Source organism: Sinocyclocheilus rhinocerous, unplaced genomic scaffold (assembly GCF_001515625.1).
Source record: "Sinocyclocheilus rhinocerous isolate Xijiao unplaced genomic scaffold, SAMN03320098_v1.1 scaffold963, whole genome shotgun sequence".
NCBI lineage: Eukaryota > Metazoa > Chordata > Actinopteri > Cypriniformes > Cyprinidae > Sinocyclocheilus > Sinocyclocheilus rhinocerous.
Genome location: NW_015638949.1, coordinates 1,310,486 through 1,323,896, shown reverse-complemented (window position 1 = coordinate 1,323,896; position 13,411 = coordinate 1,310,486). Strand labels below are relative to the sequence as shown.

The window sequence follows — 13,411 nt, the reverse complement described above, 5'->3', positions numbered from 1 at the left end:
GATCATATCGGGGTTCTATACTCTTTAAATAAATAGAGCATGGGTAGATTAGTAATTAGATTAGCAATGCTCAACACATGGTTATCTCTTGTCTCTTCTGTATGCTTCAAAACAAGGTAGCTCACCACTAAATCTAAACATAAGCCTCTTTTCTTGACATCATCACATGCAAAGGTCATGACCAGAACTGCTTAAACCCACCCAATGGTTCAATGAGAAACATGATAAGACACATAATGACCTTTTCGAGTCAGACATCATGCCTGATTCTATTAATATCTTTATATTTAGCTGCATTGCCAGCTTTTCTGTATATATTTTCCTAAATGTTATTAATATTGAAAAGTAGAATAATAAATATATGCACACAAATGTTGTTTTTAGTGGGTCTAATTGATGGCTAATAGTAAAGTTAAGACGCACAAACAAAAAGCTCCAAATTGAGATCACAAGACTAAATTAAATCTTTAATCATGTCACTTAATTCTAGCATGCCACTTGAATGTGGTACTTGCAATTTTTAAAAAATTGTTTTATATACAGATTTTATATAAAGTAATAAGAATGACTACAAAATTGCAGTGTTTATGATAAGCTATACCTTGAAGTTATGTGCATTCAGGGAAAATTGTAATTGAATAAATATATTAAAAAAAAATATATATATATAAAATAAAATAAAATGGATGAATAAATACATACATACATAAATATAGTACTACATTCACTATTATTTGTAAACCCCATCATCTTATTTGAAAAAACTATTTACCCATCTAATAATTCTAAATCATCCTTAACATTTTTCTTAATTGGAAATATTTGTGCTCTTGATTTTGAGTTATTCTCATATAATTCTCATATAATCATCTTCCAACATTTTGAGAAAAAATACAAAAAATATGTCATCTGAAGCAATTTGACCATCACCAGGCTTTTTGCACCCTGATGGCAACTAACTATACATCTCATTGGAGTGATTTCTAATTGTAATTAATCTAATACATTTTCTAATAATCTTCCATCAACTTTGTAATACAAAATGCTACAGAACAAGTGTGTTTAACAACTATTAGACCAGAATTATGGGACAACAGTTTACACGTCTAAATCTAACAGGGAATCCCCCTTAAGTGTTCTTGTCATTAAAAACAGAAACGAGTATTTAGCAGTGTAAGTACATCAGACAACAATCTCATTGTTTTCATGAAATACAGTGCTGTGTATACTCACTCTGAACTGACAAGTGAGTTTCTTAATATAAAAATCTCAAATGTCAAAAGAGTGTCAAGATCCAAAGCTTCACGTAATTAACTCAACACTGATTATGACTGCTCTTATCATTTAAATCCCACATTGCAACATCCTCCCCACCTTATGCTCCTGGATTTATCCCTTATAAGGAACCTCAGAGAGATATATAACACAACCTTTGCAAATAAAGAGCAGGTACACTGCAGTAGATTGCATCCTCTCCCTTGGTCTGGATCGCTAGTGGGCAAAGATGAACGGCACTGAGGGAAACAACTTCTACATCCCCTTGTCCAACAGGACAGGTCTAGTGAGGAGTCCTTTCAAGTATCCGCAGTATTATCTAGCTGAACCATGGCAGTTTAAAGTGCTTGCTGTCTACATGTTCTTCCTCATCTGTTTGGGTGCACCCATCAATGGCCTTACATTGATGGTTACAGCTCAACACAAAAAGCTCAGACAACCTCTCAACTTCATTTTGGTTAACCTGGCTGTGGCTGGTGCCATCATGGTTTGTTTTGGATTCACGGTCACTTTCTACACAGCAATTAATGGCTACTTTGCTCTGGGACCAACTGGCTGCACGATTGAGGGCTTCATGGCCACACTTGGAGGTGAGGAAAATTATTACACTGTATGTTTTCTGACAGCTTTAATCACGTATAGTGAGATGTACTGTAATTTGGGTGCAGCTGATCTCACTATTTTATTTGCTTCACAGGGCAAATTGCCCTTTGGTCACTTGTGGTGCTGGCCATTGAGAGATACATTGTGGTCTGCAAGCCAATGGGTAGTTTCAAATTCTCTACCAACCACGCTTTGGCAGGAATTGCATTTACATGGATAATGGCCTTGTCATATGCGGCTCCACCTTTGGTTGGCTGGTCCAGGTCGGTCTAATAAGATATACTATCTCATTAATTTGCCTTCCATTGTAGTATAGATGAGTGTAGATTGTAGTTACTATAACAAACAATTCAATGAAATCTGAGGCATTTTCTTTTTCTTTTCTTTTAATTTGGTCAATATTTATAAATGTTAACTTACTTTCAGTTTATGGCAGTAAAAGGAAACTTTTCACAGGTGAACACACAGAACTTTTGTACCGTTTATTGCTTTCTCATTCTTAGTAATTTTGCTAGAATTTAAATGAAAATAATTAAAATTGTGCAAAAGTACACAATTTACTAAATGCAGTTGTTTAATTGCAGTTGTTTTAAATTTCCTAACATCAGGTGCATTTCTTTAATTCCTGAGGGAATTCAGTGCTCATGTGGACCAGACTACTACACCCTGAATCCTGAATACAACAACGAATCATATGTCATCTACATGTTCGTCTGCCATTTCATATTTCCGGTCACCATAATCTTCTTCACCTATGGACGGCTTGTTTGCACAGTCAAGGCGGTATGAAATGTCAATTTAAACATCCCTGTAAATCACCAGTTATTGGAATACTATGTTAAAATGACATTATCCTTGGTGATTTTACCCTCTTAGGCTGCAGCTCAACAGCAGGACTCAGCATCTACCCAGAAGGCTGAGAGGGAAGTGACAAAAATGGTCATCCTGATGGTTTTGGGTTTCCTAGTGGCTTGGACTCCTTATGCCACTGTTGCTGCCTGGATCTTCTTTAATAGGGGAGCTGCTTTCAGTGCTCAGTTCATGGCTGTTCCTGCCTTTTTCTCAAAGAGCTCATCCATATTTAACCCTATCATTTATGTGCTGCTAAACAAACAGGTAAATCATATATCAGAATTGCCGGAATGTAAAGTCATATCCTGCACATCCCATTTCCTCTACTCTCTCAATTATAAAAAAAAAAGTGGTAAGTCCTCAAAAATGTACTAAGTGAAACATTGTTCTTTACAGTTCCGGAGCTGCATGCTGACCACACTTTTCTGTAGAAAGAACCCTCTTGGCGTTGAGGAGTCATCAACTGTGTCCACCAGCAAGACGGAGGTGTCCTCTGTATCTCCAGCATAGACTTTTGAACTTCTTTCACGATTATGTTCTTTTAGCCATTGACCAATTTCGGCATCTTAAAAGAAAGAAAAGAAGTAAAAACAGAGTTGAATTAGTTGATGCATCTCATATGGCTGTGTTCACTATTACCATTAAACTGGTGAACTCACAAATATTTGTTAAATAAGTAAAAGGCTTTTTGGCTGCAATGGGTTATCAGTGAACTTTTTTATGAAATGGGAGGCTAGTATCTTTGGCCTAAAATGTGTATATATTTTGTACATAATAAACAAATGGATAGAAATAAATATTGGCATTAAAAATGTCTTTGTTTTCATTATGAAATTAGTCAAATTATTGAAATTAGTTTACCATTAGCAGATTGAGCACACTCTATTTTTAAATCAATCCATGTAGTATTAGAATGCAAACAAATTCATCTGTAACACATCTCTCTCAGTAAGGCTGGACATTGCAACAAGGAAAACTGCTTTCTGCAATATTGTGGACAATGAGATTTACATATTCCATTTAAGGCTAATGCCCCAAAAAAACATTCATTGTCTAATTAAGTTTTTTTATCTTTAATTTTGATAGAGTTTACAAACTTTGAGTGTAGAATATATACAAATTTCCTCACATAAGTTCCTCAAGTGTATTGTGTTTTGAATGGCAGACCAAGTATGTAACAATAATAGCCCCTTATATGTACATTTTGCTATCATAAAGTTAGAACAGGGTTTGGTTGCTGCAATATCTAATGTCATCATTTCAGAATATACTGTTTATAAGGACTGAACATGAAATTATTTGTGTGGTAATCAACTTTATGCCACAATGCTGTTGGTTAAACTTGACTTGTATTGAATCAGAACATTCAAGTTTGGAGCAGTGTGATTTATTTTAATAAGAGCTGACCAGACTGAACATCAGCATTTCTTATCATTCTGACTCCTCCTAAATGTCTTAATGTGATCTTTATGATGCTCAGACAAAGCACTACTGGCCAGACACAGAAGCAGAGAGAACAGAACAGATGCAACTCCAGGAATGTTCTCTACAAGACAGAGCAAACACAGGTGACAGGTCAACAGCACCTTGGCAAATGGTCCAATAATGTTACTGTCAGTCAAATTACCTTGTGGAATCCAAGAAGGGTAGTAATTAAGTAAATAAGTTTACCCATCGCAATGTTCTTGAGGATGTAATTTTGACAATCTCTCATGCAGCAACTTCACAAGATCATGGTCCATGATCATGGTCACGTTTAACAATTTTGAACAATTTGCTGTTTGACTTAGGAACAGGTCCTAGGCTAAAACTTTAAAGGCTTTAGTTTGGATGTTAGTCATTTAGCTTGGATGACAAACTACAGCTCAACAGTTTAAACACATAAGCTCATTTAAGGCTACCTAATGGATTGGACAGCTATTCATTGGAACAGCACCATATGACATTATTACACAAAAGAAGCGGGAAAAGCAATGAGAAACACTGAAACGCGATAAAATATGATTGTGAAAGTTTTCACAAATCAGGCTCAATCTAAAAAAAAGTGATTTTGTATTTCAGCGGTCTGCGGGTTTATTATATCTGTGCGCGCTCCTCCCGAAACTTGTTAATAAAACATCACTTGACGTTAAACATGAAGCACGCCTATTTTTCACATTCCTGACTAGCGGACTTACTAAAGGGTTGACGGACAAGAGCTTTGCTGTGAAAAAATTCACAAATCTATCAGGTCAAGAGGACACTGGTTTCAGTGTTCTAAGTGTCCAACTTTTGGAGTTATAGATACGCATTTAAAAATTACTTTCACTATGAAAAAAAAAACAGATTTCGGACTGTAGGACCGCTTCACATGAATTCCCAAATCATGAAGAGTGACGTGATATGATTTGCATGTCTACAACAGCGCACTTCTGGGCCAAACCAAATCTGAATATCGAACCGCAAACTATCTTCACTGCGGTCATCTGACGCCTGCCTACCTGCCGATGTTTGCAGCGCAGTTGCTTTGGACGGAGCGGCTGGATCTTTGACGGGTGGATTTCGTGGTGGTTGTCGACGTCGTCCTGTGTACCCTTTTGCCGTTTGGGGTCCTGCTCGTCTTGGCTTTGTGGAATGGGAGACAAGGGTTGACAAGGATGCTCTCACATTACAACGGATTACACTGTTTATCTCACGGCTAATTTCGTTTGGACTTTGGGTCGGACATATGTTGCTCCATATTCTCACTCCGAACTGTGCGTTTGACTCAGATTTTTCTGAATTTGTGTGGTTGATTATGTTCATGTGGTTTTATTGTTTTGATCCTATTTTCACTGTTTTGAGCTCTATAAAATCTCTAAATTGTAGGCTATAGCGCAGGCTACATGTTGTATGTCCAGCTCCTATTCATCCCAAAATAAAAATACAAATAAAGAAAATATATAGGCCTATATAGGCCTATATGTTTTGCTATTTTTATAGATAGTTTGCATTTTGACATTTTCACTTTTAGATCATTTCAGTGCATCGGTTGATCAGGTTCACAAAACAGGTCTGAAAGATTTGTTCGTAAAAAGGACTGTTCAGTGAACATCTTAAGTATATGCACCAATGTGCCACAGCCAGTGCAGATCCAGAATAGTTTTTTTTAAGGGGGTACTAAAGGGGGCTTTATAATTCTGAAGAGGTATTCTAATGAAATTAGACTTCCAAGTAACCTGCACAGACTCCAATTAACACCACATAACGTTAGATATACAGCATATCCCCAAAATGACGTTCATTATTCCTAACCTAACTCAGACCATACACTGCCCTCTGCTATTTCAGTTTTGCACTCTCTCTCATAAAATGAAAATAAACAATTATAACGTGTTCCACAATGATAACTTAAAAAGAGTTGGTTGGGAAAATGTTCAGTGTGCAGAGATGACAAAGAAGTAGGGTAGCCTATAAGAGTGTTATTTCGCAATATTTTTGGTAAACAGGCCTACATATAATTCCTATACTTCCAGTTGTGTTATTTTATAATTTTGAAAACTTTACTATTATTTTTAAATGTGCAAAACACTCAGAATAAAGAGTAAGATCAATAATAAAATGCGTTACACCCTGGATAAAACAGCTGCGCTGACATAGAACCAATATTGCATTTATAGGAGCATGTTCGATTGTTTACAAAAGTGAATCAAAGTCTAATTCATTAACTGTATGAATTTATTTAACGTAATTTTGCAAACAATGGGCCAACACTTCTTTTCATGAACGACATAGGGACAATATTGCAGCCTCCAGCTCACTATTGTATGGTATTACCTAAAAAAAACATCTTATAATACCATATTTGCCATATAATTTCAACAATTTCCATGACTTTTACATCGATTTACGTTTATTGGATAAAGAGTTTTATAAATCATTTTATAGAGATTGTATCAAATTCTGTCATTATTTTACTTACCCTTATGTCTTTCAAAGCCGGTATAGTTCACGGTGCTAGTTTCCATTATCCATGAAGTGTAGACATATTATAAGGAGTGCCCGATAGCCTCATGTTCATCGCTCCGTCACGCAGCGCAATTGTGTTTCCGAGTTCGGAGTGATCAGAGTGCAAAGCCTCGTGGTGCACTTTCTCTTTCTGTGTTTCTCCCTACTACTTCGTTTCCTGCTCTGTTCATTATCCACTATACTATCTAACAAAGACAGAAACTATAAAACAATTAAAAAAAAAATACAAATATAGGCTAATAAAAATAAAAAATTATATATATCGTGTATTATATTCTAAATCTTCTGAAATCATATTATAACTTGTGTGAAGAGCAGACCGACAATAAATTCGTTATTCGCCATCGTTATTCCCTTTTATTGTATGGTATTACCTAAAAAAAACATCTTATAATACCATATTTGCCATATAATTTCAACAATTTCCATGACTTTTACATCGATTTACGTTTATTGGATAAAGAGTTTTATAAATCATTTTATAGAGATTGTATCAAATTCTGTCATTATTTTACTTACCCTTATGTCTTTCAAAGCCGGTATAGTTCACGGTGCTAGTTTCCATTATCCATGAAGTGTAGACATATTATAAGGAGTGCCCGATAGCCTCATGTTCATCGCTCCGTCACGCAGCGCAATTGTGTTTCCGAGTGCGGAGTGATCAGAGTGCAAAGCCTCGTGGTGCACTTTCTCTTTCTGTGTTTCTCCCTACTACTTCGTTTCCTGCTCTGTTCATTATCCACTATACTATCTAACAAAGACAGAAACTATAAAACAATAAAAAAAAAAAATACAAATATAGGCTAATAAAAAAAAAAAATTATATATATCGTGTATTATATTCTAAATCTTCTGAAATCATATTATAACTTGTGTGAAGAGCAGACCGACAATAAATTCGTTATTCGCCATCGTGAAGTATTCCCTTTTAAAGAAATTTAAATCACATAAACAATTGTATATGCTAGTTTTTATTGCAAATGACATTTTTGTGTTATTTTAATATGATCATTAATGGACTAGGTCAGACAATGATCACATTTCAGTTACATTTTATCCTTGAAATCAATACAGCTTTGTTTATACTCACTTTGTACTGACAACCAATATTGTGGACTAATTTTATGATCCTAAAAAGTCAAAAGAACTTCCAAAGATCCAAAGCTTTACCGGGTGATTAGCCCAAAAGTGATTATGTCTGCTCTTATCATTCAAATCCCACATTATAACACCCTCCCTATCTTACGCTCCTGGATTTATCCCTTATAAGGAACCTCAGAGGGATATATAAACACTCCTGATGCATCTTTGCAAATAGAAAGCAGGTGAAGAGCAGCCACTCGCAGCAGCAGTACCACAACAGCAGATTACACCCTTTATCCCTCTGGATCGCTAGTGGGCAAAGATGAACGGCACTGAGGGAAACAACTTCTACGTCCCCTTGTCCAACAGGACAGGTCTAGTGAGGAGTCCTTTCGAGTATCCGCAGTATTATCTAGCTGAACCATGGCAGTTTAAAGTGCTTGCTGTCTACATGTTCTTCCTCATCTGTTTTGGTTTACCCATCAATGGCCTTACATTGGTGGTTACAGCTCAACACAAAAAGCTCAGACAACCTCTCAACTTCATTTTGGTTAACCTGGCTGTGGCTGGTTCCATCATGGCTTGTTTTGGATTCACGGTCACTTTCTACACAGCTATTAATGGCTACTTTGCTCTGGGACCAACTGGCTGCGCGATTGAGGGCTTCATGGCCACACTTGGAGGTGAGGAAAATTGTGATGTTTTTTTTTATTTTTTATTTTATTTTGACTGCTGTGAGGAATTCTTGAGGTGAATGTCAAAGTACAGTGGACTGCAATTTGGGAAAACTTACCTTGAAGGGTGTTAATGGATTTTGTGGTTTATTTGCTACACAGGTGAAGTTGCCCTTTGGTCACTTGTGGTGCTGGCCATCGAAAGATACATTGTGGTCTGCAAACCAATGGGTAGTTTCAAATTCTCTTCCAGCCATGCTTCTGCAGGAATTGCTTTTACATGGGTAATGGCCATGGCATGTGCAGCTCCCCCTTTGGTTGGCTGGTCCAGGTTGGTCTAACAAGACATTATGCAATCAATTAGCTGTCCAAACATTTCAGTGGAATGTGAGGTTTTTTTTTTTTTTTTGGTGAGATTTATTAATACATTCAATTTAAAGCAGCACAATAAGGCTTTTTACAGTTTTATGAGCACACTGAACTTTTATGCTAATTTTTATTTTAATTATTTTTATTTTAATTATTTGTACTAAAAGTAGTCCCCTCAGGGAACCATGGTTACACAAGTAACCTGAGACGTTTTTACATGCCTAATTGCAACAGAAAGCAAATTTTATGATTACTCTGACTGAAATTTTCTAACATCAGGTGCATTTCATTAACAGATATATTCCTGAGGGAATACAGTGCTCATGTGGACCAGACTACTACACCCTGAATCCTGAATACAACAATGAATCATATGTCATCTACATGTTCGTCTGCCATTTTATATTGCCGGTCACTGTAATATTCTTCACCTACGGACGGCTTGTTTGCACAGTCAAGGCGGTATGAAATGTCAATTTAAACATCCCTGTAAATTCCCAATTATTAGAATACTATGTTAAAATGACATCCTTATAATCATCCTTGGTGATTTTACCCTCTTAGGCTGCAGCTCAACAGCAGGACTCAGCATCTACCCAGAAGGCTGAGAGGGAAGTGACAAAAATGGTCATCCTGATGGTTTTGGGTTTCCTAGTGGCTTGGACTCCTTATGCCACTGTTGCTGCCTGGATCTTCTTTAATAAGGGAGCAGCTTTCAGTGCCCAGTTCATGGCTGTTCCTGCCTTTTTCTCAAAGAGCTCAGCCTTATATAACCCTATCATCTATGTGCTGCTAAACAAACAGGTTAAACATTTATCCGATTTGTCCTACATATCCCAGACATCCCTTTCCATTTCTACTTTATCTTCTCTCACTATTGTCTCTATAAAAAAATGAAACATTGTTCTTTACAGTTCCGGAACTGCATGCTGACCACACTTTTCTGTGGAAAGAACCCTCTTGGCGAGTCTTTTTCACATGTAATGTCCAATACAGTTTTTCACCGTATATAGTAGGGGAATTTACCGTTAACCATTTAACAGGTTTTTACTGTAGCATTTTTACAGTTTTTTACCGTTAAATTCACGGTCATTGGAGAAAATGGAAAATCCATGGTTACAATCAGGCAGTTTGAAAGATTTTTCAAGCATTCAAACTAGGAAAAATATACAGCAAGCCTTCAAGTGGGTTAATGATACTAGAATTTTCAATATTAAACAAACTTAAATTTCCTGTAATGGACATTTCTAATTCACTTTTTTATATTTGACGTCTCATTTTCTTTCTGGTCTACATAGATAATTTTTAAATAATAATTGTCTTATATTTTCAGTGATGTCTGTTCTCCTATACTTTTTCTCCAGAAAATGATATCAGTAATCATGGCAGTAAGCCACTAATCCTGATTCTCAGAAAGGATGTTCAGTGGCAAGGCTATGACGTTCATGAGAGCATAACAGCACGTGTTGCTTCAAGCAGCTTGACAGGGCAGCAAACTACCATGTCATTAAGGTTACATTTGCAGTATATAAATGCTGCCCTAACAGCAGGACTGTTTTGAAATGAAGAAGGCATAATGATTACAATACCTTTAATCTCTTCGGTCAACTGCTGCCTTTGTTAAAATGACAATTGGCCTCCAACATTAAGACAAAATTCACTCTTAAAGTACACAGTGTTCTCGCTATCATTTTCATTTGGTCATTGCTACCTCTTCGACCTTTTGATGTGCTCAACAAACAGTATGCACTGGATTAAATGCTTATTTCTAACATCTGACTCACTAAGTGTCTTTTGTAAGCATTTTATGAAGTCATTTACTTCTAAAAACTCTGCTTTATTGTAGCATTTTAATCTTATTTATCTTTATCTTATTTATCTTATTTATCTGAATGCAGCAAGAATCCTCTTGGAGATAATAAATCCTCAACTGTCAACAACCGAAAAACAGGGATTTGTCTACATATGTACTATCCCCGTACCTAATTTCGCTTTACAGTAAAAATTTCCATTTATTGCTGTATATTTATGTTGATAATGTTAATGCATATTTTGCTTTCACTGTCTGTTTCTATCTCTCCATAACCTGTCCTCATTGCACCTTGGTGTCCTCATTGCACATTGCAGTCATGTCGTCTAAGTGTCACTCATCGAGCATTGACACAACTGACTCTAAAAGGATTACGAGATCAGGCTCTGGTAGTAGGAATGGCATTGACTTCTCAGTGGGCACGACTCAACAAGATAAAGATAAGACAAAGATCTGCTTAAGCCAATTTGCAAGGTCTTCACCCAACTGTGGTACACTGACCTGGCTGCTCTGGCTAAAGGAATTATGGGTTTAAACTACAGTAATTGGTTTCTCCCTCATGGTGAGAAAAGTGTGCAGTACATTTACAAGCAGTCCTGTGACTCCTGTCCAAGTTATACGCTCTGTATGTATTTTGTACATGGTAAAATATCCTAGATAAACAATCAATATGCAGCCCTAGAGAGGACAATTTGCTTAAATATGCTTGGCCTAAAAATCTTAAATGTTTTTTTAAAATGCCATTTGCAAATCTCATGTTTTCTTCCATAGTGCCTTCAATTGCTGAGGGTTCTGGGGCCTCATTTATAACCGTTGCGTACGCACAAAACCTGCCCTGAAAGAGGCTTACGCCACTTCCTATGCAAAAGGTGGGATTTATAAAAAACAAACTTGACGGGAATATTTGCGCACCTGCACGCAACCTCTGACCCATGCGTACGGAGTTTTTTTCCTGGAGAAAGAAAAGTAATTAAGTAAACAACGATTTTAAACTGTTTTCATTTCATCATATACATTTCATCATATACATATACAGCACTGAAATTACATAAAGTCAGCAGAAGTTAAACCAAAATTATATGAATTTAGACAGCCTATTTGTAGTGGATGTGCTTGATTACTTTTCCTGTGTTATGTTATGTTTTAATGACAGCGAGGAGTGCTATAGGTGCACAATAATTTATCTTTAAAGTAAACTGCACATCTCATGTTATGAGCATGGGCGGCGCTAGGGAGGGGCTAACGGGTGCTTCAGCACCCCCAAGAAAGACAAAAGCACCCCCATAGCACCCCCACAGATTTTTTTCCTGGAATCAGTTATATACTATAGCCTATTGTATTTAAGATGATAATAAAAAAAAAGAAAGAAAAAAAACATTTGACTCCTTACGCATGCATATCTCGTGCAATGCAATAAAGTAGGTATCGGGCCCGATACTTACCGACAACAGAACAACAGACAGCAGAATGGAGTTAAGGATGTCTACTTATTTGATAAATTAAGTTAACCAACTAACATTATACATACTCTTTTGGTTTCTGTACCCAATATTTAAAAAATTTACAAATGCAAAAAAAATATTGGTATCGGTACTCGGTATCGGCAAGTACCAAAAATAAAAGTATCGTATCGGGCGAGTACTGGAAAAAGTGGTATCGGTGCATCCATACAATAAAGACGTGATTTGCAGCTGTCGCACTTTTCGTAATGTCATTATAGCATTTTATTTTAAAAATGGAGCGCTTCCTTGTGCTAAGTATGCCTGTCCCGAGTAAAGATTTTTCTAGTCAACTGGTCGCACGTTATATTAAATTGATTAATATAATAATATATTAACCATTCTTTAATATATAGGCAGCGTATTAGGCTATAGCCTATTCCGCGCTCAAACTCGCGCATAAAGCAATTGCCTCAAAGCACCGGCAAAGTGATTATGAACGTGTCAGGGGAAAAGAAGACATTTTAATTATTTATTAATAAACTAGTGCTTTCTGAGTCAGTGTCGGGTGCAAAGATGAAGTTGCCGAATGCCGACGCTGACTCGCCATCTCCACATAGACGTGCCTTTAATAAAATACACCTTTTCGGACTACAAAATTAAAGTAGGCTATATCACAAAATCGAGTGGGCGAGTTTTCCCTTATATTTATTTTATTATTCATATAAAATAATAATAATAACCTGTTTTGGTTATTTACTATTAATTGCAGGACTCCAGACTGCGACCATTTTTTCTGCCTGTGTGACTAAATTTTGTGAGCGGTCGCACTGGTGCGACCACCGCGTTGTTCAACTCATAAGCGCTGCCATTTCTGTTGCATATGAAAAACATCAAACGGCAACTCGTTTGAACTGCGCAGCGCTTAGAGTGTAGAGCCTGGTTTCGTGAGCAAAAATGACGCCAATATTGAGGAAATAATGGATGGTTTTCATGCTAAAGTAAAGTAAAAGACCGCTTCTTAAAACAGAGAAGGTGAACATGTTGGTATTCTTGTGGGCGGAAAAAAACATGCAAGCACTGTCACCGGCAGCAAGTTTAGGTTTACTTTTCTTTTTGTTTTCATTTTGAAAAGCTTATCTTTGCTGTTTACCTAAGGTTATGCTATGGAGGCTCTCTTTTATTTGTTTATTTTTTATTTGATTCCTCAGTGTTTGCTAAACGTTCTGTAATTTATTGCTAAAAAAGAACATTATTTTATGTATTTGGTGTAATGAAATGTGTTTATGCGGTTTAAGGTTAAAAAAACACATTATTTT

At 36.5% G+C, this 13,411-nt stretch overlaps 2 protein-coding genes and 1 long non-coding RNA gene across 3 annotated transcripts; 2 read left to right on the top strand and 1 right to left on the bottom strand.

Annotated features, from left to right (window-relative positions):
• The first annotated feature begins 1,422 nt into the window (after positions 1–1,422).
• Positions 1,423–3,291, top strand: LOC107750263 (green-sensitive opsin-2-like). Its single transcript, XM_016565575.1, has 5 exons — positions 1,423–1,865; positions 1,973–2,141; positions 2,487–2,661; positions 2,755–2,994; positions 3,127–3,291. Exons 1-5 carry the CDS (start codon positions 1,505–1,507, stop codon positions 3,238–3,240), a joined length of 1,059 nt encoding a protein of 352 aa, XP_016421061.1. The 5' UTR covers positions 1,423–1,504; the 3' UTR covers positions 3,241–3,291.
• LOC107750264 (uncharacterized) lies at positions 3,214–6,913 on the bottom strand. Its single transcript, XR_001641128.1, has 3 exons — positions 6,671–6,913; positions 5,211–5,334; positions 3,214–3,295 (listed from the first exon to the last, which is right to left on the bottom strand). It is a non-coding gene; the product is annotated as an uncharacterized LOC107750264 (long non-coding RNA).
• Positions 6,914–8,008: 1,095 nt separating this feature from the next.
• On the top strand, positions 8,009–11,114 carry LOC107750274 (green-sensitive opsin-2-like). The gene is made up of 6 exons (XM_016565584.1): positions 8,009–8,483; positions 8,637–8,805; positions 9,140–9,305; positions 9,408–9,647; positions 9,758–9,823; positions 10,971–11,114. The coding sequence occupies exons 1-6, from the start codon at positions 8,123–8,125 to the stop codon at positions 11,112–11,114; spliced, it is 1,146 nt and encodes a 381-aa protein (XP_016421070.1). The 5' UTR covers positions 8,009–8,122.
• The last annotated feature ends 2,297 nt before the right edge of the window (positions 11,115–13,411 follow it).

Coding starts and splice junctions, on each gene's coding strand:
- LOC107750263 (XM_016565575.1), top strand. CDS start 1,505: ATGAACGGCACTGAGGGAAACAACTTCTACATCCCCTTGTCCAACAGG. Junction 1,866..1,972: donor CTTCATGGCCACACTTGGAG/GTGAGGAAAATT, acceptor TTTGCTTCACAG/GGCAAATTGCCCTTTGGTCA. Junction 2,662..2,754: donor TTGTTTGCACAGTCAAGGCG/GTATGAAATGTC, acceptor TTACCCTCTTAG/GCTGCAGCTCAACAGCAGGA.
- LOC107750274 (XM_016565584.1), top strand. CDS start 8,123: ATGAACGGCACTGAGGGAAACAACTTCTACGTCCCCTTGTCCAACAGG. Junction 8,806..9,139: donor CCTTTGGTTGGCTGGTCCAG/GTTGGTCTAACA, acceptor TTTCATTAACAG/ATATATTCCTGAGGGAATAC. Junction 9,648..9,757: donor ATGTGCTGCTAAACAAACAG/GTTAAACATTTA, acceptor TGTTCTTTACAG/TTCCGGAACTGCATGCTGAC.